This window comes from Pan paniscus, chromosome 15 (genome assembly GCF_029289425.2).
Source record: "Pan paniscus chromosome 15, NHGRI_mPanPan1-v2.0_pri, whole genome shotgun sequence".
Lineage (NCBI taxonomy): Eukaryota > Metazoa > Chordata > Mammalia > Primates > Hominidae > Pan > Pan paniscus.
The window spans coordinates 53,237,618-53,245,191 of record NC_073264.2 but is presented as its reverse complement, the minus strand read 5'-3'; the positions used below and the strand labels follow the sequence as shown (position 1 = coordinate 53,245,191).

Genomic DNA, 7,574 nt, shown 5'->3' with positions numbered 1-7,574 from the left:
CTTCCTGAGTTCTGTGAGCTGTTCTAGCAAATCAGTTGAACCTGAAGAAGGGGTCTTGGGAACCCCTGATTTACAGCTGGTCGGTCAGAAGCACAGGTAAAACAACTGGGGGCTTGCAGCTGGCATCTGAGGTGAGGGGAAGCCTTGTGGAACTTAGCGCTTGGCATGTGGGATCTGATACTCTCTCTAGGTAGATAGCATCAGAGTGGAACTGAGAGAGGACACCCCGCTGCTGTCTGCTGGAGAACTGATTGGTGTGTGGAATCTGGTTTTAGAAGTACTATATTGAGTGGTATGGGAAAGTAGGAAACACACTTCATTTTTTTTCCATCTTTATAATATTTACATAGTTTTCCGGCACTTCTGGGTATAGCTATTTCTAGCTATTTGAATGTAGGAAATGCTTCCAAGAATGCCTCTCACTTTTTAAAAAAATTGAGAGATAACTCACATACCATAAAATTGACTTTTAAATTATACAGTCCAGTGGTTTTAGTATATTCACAAGATTGTGCAACTATCACAACTAATTCTAGAACATTGTCATTACCCCCTACAAAGAATTCCATTAGTAGTCACTGCCCATTCTTCCTTCCCCCACTGCCAGCTTCTATATTTTAATCTACTCCTATTTTTTGTCTCTATGGATGTGCCTATCCTGGACTGTTCATATAAATAGAACCAGCCAGGTGTAGTGGCTCATGCCTGTAATCCCAGCACTTTGGGAGGCTGAGACAGGCAGATCACACAAGGCCAGGAGTTCGAGACCAGCTTGGGCAACATGGCGAAACCCTGTCTCCACTAAAAATGCAAAAATTAGCCAGGTGTGGGTGGTGCACGTCTGTAATCCCAGCTACTCGGGAGGCTGAAGCATGAGAATTGCTTGAACCCAGGAGGTGGAGGTTGTAGTGAACCCAGATTGTGCCGTTGCACTCCAGCCTGCGTGACAGAGCAAGACCTTCTGTGTCTGGCTTCTTTCTGTTAGCACATTTTCAAGATTCATTTATGTTATACCATGAGTCAATACTTTATTCCTTTTTGTGGTTGAATAATATTCCATTTCATTTCTCCATTCATCAGTTGATGGACACTTGGGTTGCTTCCAGAAATATTCTCTCTGACCAACGTGTTAACTAACCCAATGAGAAGGTCTAGGGCCAGAGGGAGTATCATACTATGAACAAGGTCCAGGATGCCTGATGTTAGAAGTGTGAGGGTTGTGGAGAAAGAACAAGTTTGAAATACCCGGAGTCAGAAGCTGCCATGATGGAGGAATAACTAAATCTATCTTTTCTCTCTATAGAAAATGAAATTGCAAAATTGTTGTTAAGTGAAGAGATTATCAAAATATTTACAGTTCCCAAATGTAGAAAACATAGAGGTGTCAGATAGTTAAGATATCTTGTTTTTCTGAGTTTCGATATATTTTTAGTAATTATCAGTTTTTTCAAAATGTGTAACTTATGGTTTATCTTCCTTTATTTATTTATTTATTGTTATTATTCTTTAGAGATGGAGTCTCTGTCATCCAAGCTGGAGTGCAGTGGCGTGATCTCTGCTCACTGCAAGCTCTGCCTCCCAGGTTCACACCATTCTCTTGCCTCAACCTCCTGAGTAGCTGGGACTACAGACACCCGCCACCACGCCCAGCTAATTTTTTTGTATTTTTAATAGAGACAGGGTTTTACCGTGTTAGCCAGGATGGTCTCAATCTCCTGACCTTGTGATCCACCCACCTTGGCCTCCCAAAGTGCTGGGATTACAGGCGTGAGCCACTGCGCCCGGCCCTATCTTCCTAATCTTAATCTAACTTATATTTGTAATTTTGCATTACTTTTCTTTAAGAATGCACCCCAAATCAAGTATATAAAAGCCCCTCAAAACCAGGATCCACCTTGCTTTCAGGGAAGTTTGAACCCACTTTCTTTGTGGTCAGAGGCACTTAGATACTGTGTGAGGGACTTCCTCTTTGGGAATTACATGGCAAGCTGGTCATTTCATTGCTTTCCATCCCTTTGTTGTAAACCATTTTCTTTCTCAGCTTAGAGCACTTTCAGGAGAAACTGGCTCATGCAACACCTTCATTAAATGTGCAATATCTTGCAGCATTGCTATGGTTGGTTGAATATTGTTCAGCAAAAACTCCCTCTCTCTACTCCCCTTTCCTTCATAGTAGAGACTACTTCCTTATCCTTCTGACATTGGGCTTGGCCATGCATCTCACTTTGGCCAGTGGAAACTAGACAGAGAAGACATGTTGACAGTTTTAAGCGCTCTTCAGGGTCTTCCCTTGTCTACCCTATTGGGAACTCATGCTCCGGTAGCTGGTGGTCCTTTATTGTGAGTCCTGGAAGAAGATACGCAGGACAGACCTAGATCTTGAATCCAATATTCAGCATAAAGATGAGACACTGCTGCTGGCCTGCAGACCTTGAGTAAGAAATAATTATTTGTTATTCTGAGCCACCAAGACCTGGGGGTTGTCTTAAACCCAGTAGAATTGTAGCAGGAGCTGACTACTACAGTTATACATTCCTAACCTGAACAGCAGAGCTAATATCACTTACCTCCCAGGAGGCAGCTAAGCTTGGACCGAAAGCTCAAACTTCCAAGATGTCTGACAGCAGCTCCCAATACAGCACCTTCCCAGGTTCCCACTTTAGCATGCTTCCACCTTACAAGGAAAACTGTGTCTAGGAAAAGGTGCTGTCTCCTTTCCCTCCCTCCTTCAGCCATAATTATAAATGCAAGGTAGTTCATGGTTTCCACTCTCTATAATCGCATTTTTGTCACTGCAGTTAATCTCCTTCCAGGACAGACCACTACACTTCACCTAATAAGCACTCTACTCTTTAGCTTCAGTTTGGCAACCCTATCAAAATTCTAAACATATCTGGAGGATTCTTTGACCAAGAAGTTACACTTTCAGAAATTTAGCCTGAAGGAATATTCATGCAAATATATAACAGTACATATATAAGGATACAAAATATAGGAAACAATCTAAATGTCCAACTGTAGGCAATTTATTAAATAAATTAAGGTGTAATGGACTCACTCACACTGCATCATTAAGAGTGATACAGTAAAAATGTGTTTTTCCTTGACACAGAGAGGGTTATCAAGAGGAATGCACAGTATAAATTCATTTTGTGAATAAAAAAGTGTATATTATATATATACACATATTTAGAAGGATATATGTTGATTATGTACAGTTGTTATATTTGGTTGTTAGAATTATGGGTAATTTTTATTTATTTCATTTTGCTTATGCTTTTTTCTTCTTTTAAAATCATATTTTCTAAAATGCCACACATGTTTAACTTTTGTAATAAAAAGTAAACAGTAAAATGTATTGTTATTTTTGCCCCTCACAACTGTTTTAGATGACTAAAGAGGCCTTCTTATTATGAAGCTGTCTACTTTTTCAGAGAAGAAATCATTTCAAATCCAGTGTTCTCTATCTGAAATAAACAACAGTAAAGAAATAAAATCAGGCCAGGCTCTGCACCTCTAACCTGTAATCCCAGCACTTGGGGAGGCTAAGGTGGGAGGATTGATCACCTGAGCTCAGGAGTTTGAGACCAGCCTGGGCAACATGGTGAAACCTCATCTCTACAAAAAATGGAAAAACTTAGCTGGGCATGGTAGCATGTGCCTGTGGTCCCAGCTACTCTGGAGGGCTGAGGTGGGAGGATTGCTTGAGCCCAGAAGGCAGAGGTTGCAATGAACTGTGATTGCACCACTGTATTCCAGCCTGGGTGACAGAGCAAGACTCTGTCTCAAAAAAAAAAAAAAAAAAAAAAAGGAAAGAAAGAAAACCAGTAAAATGAAAAGCTAAAATATAGGGAAATAACTATAACAGTGTAAATAACTTGAGATAAAATGGTTAAACAATCCAAGTTTTAAAAGATTACAGAGTAAGACTGTGCTGTTTGTCTAAACAAAGGTAGTTAAAGCCGCAGTAGAGAAGAGAGCTGGACTTCTTCATAGTGGGAACTTCTAACAGGGCTGAGTAAATCTGGAAAGCAACAGACCCTTAAGTCGGCCTGACCATTGCGGATCAGAACACATAAACGAGTGGAGTGCTGGAACGGCTCTGGGTCTCTTCCTGGCTCTGTATTCAGTGAGATCAGGCTAGTAGCTTAAAATCAGCTACCATGGGAGTACTGACACCATAAAAATCAGCAAATGCTACAAATCAGTGTTCTCCTTTCCCGGAGAATTGGTTGTTAAACATTTACTTGAGACAAACCATATAAACTTCCAGGAAAAAATCCGGGAACCACCAGAATCCTGGCAGAAATTCAAAGTTATACAAACACCTTCCCCAGTGGCTTCTCCCCACTACCTCCTGCCCACCACAGTGCCCTAGGACTCCCAGCAAGCCCACCTCCCCAAACCCTGCTTTTTATGCCCCAGTGGAAGCTCCTCAGGTGCTCTGAGTCAGGCCTGAAAATAGGGTATGTTCTCAAGGAGAAGCAAATGAATGAATAAAAAATGACTCCCGCCATGCAGTGGCCATGCCACCTCTTAGCACAAAATGAAACTTAAACTCTTCATCCCTTTGAACTTATAAAGAAAATATGAAGAGAAATTAAAATGCCCCTAGTGACACTTGAACTTGTAGAAGAGTACATCTAACTTCCTTTGTATCTTTTCTCTAACATTCTTAGCTCTATCTTGAGTAGAATTGCAGATGTTCTCTTGTTGCTTTTTTCTTTTGAATGTCTGGAAAAACAGCTCAGCTTTCAAAGTAGAATTATTAAAATAATTCCAGTTAGAATGTAAAATCTTTCGCTTTTTCCAAGACATCAACTTTTCCTGTGTTACCGTAAATTCTATAACTCGACCTACTTCTCTCCCTGTCTTGACTGAGCCCTTGTTTTTTGTTTTGTTTTTTTTTTTTTTTTTTTTTTTTTTTTTTTTTTTTTGTAGCCCAGAGGTCCTTTATTTTTTTTTTAACACCTATTATGCCATGAATTCATAGGGAATAGGTTCCAGCAGCTCAGGCTCCTTCCCATTGGTTCTCACAAAGTGTGCTTCTCTGGGTGGAGCAGGCTGGCGCTTTAGTTGAACCCAGGTACCTTTCTCTTTGGCTTCTTTCTTTTTCTGATCATTTTCCTTCACACGTTTCAGGAAGCTATCTCGGCTCTTAGAGTGCTTAATGTGCTCAATACGCACATTAATTCTCTTGGCAAGAATCTTGCCCTTAACTTGTTTGTTTACAACAATGCCAACAGCATGCTGGGTAACATTGTAGACTCTTCCAGTTTTGCCATGGTAACACTTGTGGGGCATTCCTTTTTGAACAGTACCCATTCCCTTGATGTCTACAATATCACCTTTCTTATAGATTCGCATATATGTGGCCAAAGGAACAACTCCATGTTTTCTAAAAGGCCTAGAGAACATATATCGGGTGCCTCTCCTCTTTCCCTTTGTGTTCGTCATTTTGGCGAATTACTGGAAGATGGCGGTTCCGGCCGAAAGGTCAAAGTAGAATTATTAAAATAATTCCAGTTAGAATGTAAAATCTTTCGCTTTTTCCAAGACATCAACTTTTCCTGTGTTACCGTAAATTCTATAACTCGACCTACTTCTCTCCCTGTCTTGACTGAGCCCTTGTTATAAAATAGGTTCAAATGATTCCTTCTTCTGATTGGGTTTTGGTAGGAAGAGGGAAAGAGGCTGGGGGCAGAGAGAGTGAGTAGGCAGCTACAATAAAATAACACCCTGTTCGCACCACTGCTCTCCAGCCTGGTGACAGAGTGAGACTCTGTCTCAAAATAAATAAATAAATAAATAACACCCTGCTTTACTGTCCACTTGACGTGGTTCTCATGTTTTATGCTGGTGTCTGCGAGTCTTGTATCTCTATGACTCTGTCAGTAATATCTGTTTAACATCAACTTTTAAGAAATATTGAAGGGAGGAAAAGGGAAAGGGTTGAAAAACTAACTTTTGGGTACTATGCTCAATACCTGGGTGAGGGGATTAATCATACCCTGAACCTCAGCATCACACAATATACCCAGGTAACAAACCTGAACATGTACCTCCTGAATCTCAAATAAAAGTTGAAATTATTTATAAAAGAACAATTAAATATTTAATTTAATGGCAACCATATGTAGGGAGAAACAAGGAAAAGAAGCACCAGGTTTTGGGCAAGATATTTTTTAAAAAAGAAATTGTACTTTGGCGAAAAGCAATGCTTTAAAGTTTCCATTATGAAAGTATCCATGCATATTAAAGAAAACTTAGAATATACTGAAACATTAAAAAAAAAATAGAAAACACCAGAATCCCATTATCCAGCCATAATGGCTGTCTCCATTTTGATCTGATTCTGTCTTATAGCTATTAACGCATGCATATCTTTATTCAAATATAGAGCAGAAGGTATAAACAAACAGCCTTTGGGAGAAAAAAAAAGTCTGATGTGTTTTATTTGGCCTAGGCAATATATTTTTAATTTAAATTAGATCTTAACATGTAAAAATTAAGAGATGTCACATTAAATTTAGATACAGGGTTTTTCTTGAAAAATTGAACCTGCATTCCTAAATGGCTGGAGTTGAGGAAAGGTGGCTACTCTCAGAGGGAGACATGCTTGCCAATTTGCCAATGTCTCATTGTTTGGCTCCTGTAGGTATTTATGTTTGATGCCCCTGTAGAGTTTTTTTTTAAATCCTTGCACTCATATTATATATGCAACTTTATATTCAGATGCTTTCTCTGAGCAATATATTATTAATCTTGCCATATGTGGCCCCCTGATTATACCAGTGTACCTGGTAGTACATATCAAGTGCTTAAAAGTATAAACAGGAAAGTAACTATAAACAGGAAAGTAATTGGAATATGTTCTTCCAATTGTTTCTATGCAAATATCTTTTTAAATGGTGGAAATCATACAGCACACAATCTTGTATCCAGCTTTTTTCACTTTTTGTTGTATTATAAACATGGTACTCATCAAATATATACAATGTAGCTAAGTCTTTTTCCCATGGTTGGATACACTGCAACCTCCGCCTCCTGGGTTCAAGCGATTCTCCTGCCTTGGCCTCCCAAGTAGCTGGGATTACAGGCACACACTCACTCCTGGCTAATTTTTTATTTTTTTTAATTTTTAGTAGAGATGGGGTTTCGCCATGTTGGCCATGCTGGTCTCGAACTCCGAGACCTCAAGTGATCTGCCTGCCTCAGCCTCCCAAAGTGCTAGGATTACAGGTGTGAGTCACTGCGCCCAGCCTAGATTATCCTTTTTCTATCATAATTATGCTATGATGAATATTTCTTTGCTGCAGGATTTTTTACTATATTAAAGATTCTTGTCCTAGGATGTATTCCAAAAAATGGGCTATGCAATTGAAGAATACAAACAATTTTAAGGCTTTGGATGTATGTTGTCAAGTTGTATCCTAAAAGGTTATCCAGTGTTCTGATTTGAATGCCTGCCTGCATTATGTGAGAGTTATGTTTCAGGACACATTGACAGAATTAAATATATATACACGCACACACACACACACACACAAACACATATATAGTTGTAATTGTAT

At 39.5% G+C, this 7,574-nt stretch overlaps 1 protein-coding gene across 1 annotated transcript; it reads right to left on the bottom strand.

The window, feature by feature from the left end:
* Window positions 1–4,888: 4,888 nt before the first annotated feature.
* LOC134728894 (large ribosomal subunit protein eL21) lies at window positions 4,889–5,501 on the bottom strand. Its single transcript, XM_063596069.1, has one exon. It carries the CDS (start codon window positions 5,455–5,457, stop codon window positions 4,975–4,977), a length of 483 nt encoding a protein of 160 aa, XP_063452139.1. The 5' UTR covers window positions 5,458–5,501; the 3' UTR covers window positions 4,889–4,974.
* Between the last annotated feature and the right edge of the window lie 2,073 nt (window positions 5,502–7,574).

Coding starts and splice junctions, on each gene's coding strand:
- LOC134728894 (XM_063596069.1), bottom strand. CDS start 5,457: ATGACGAACACAAAGGGAAAGAGGAGAGGCACCCGATATATGTTCTCT.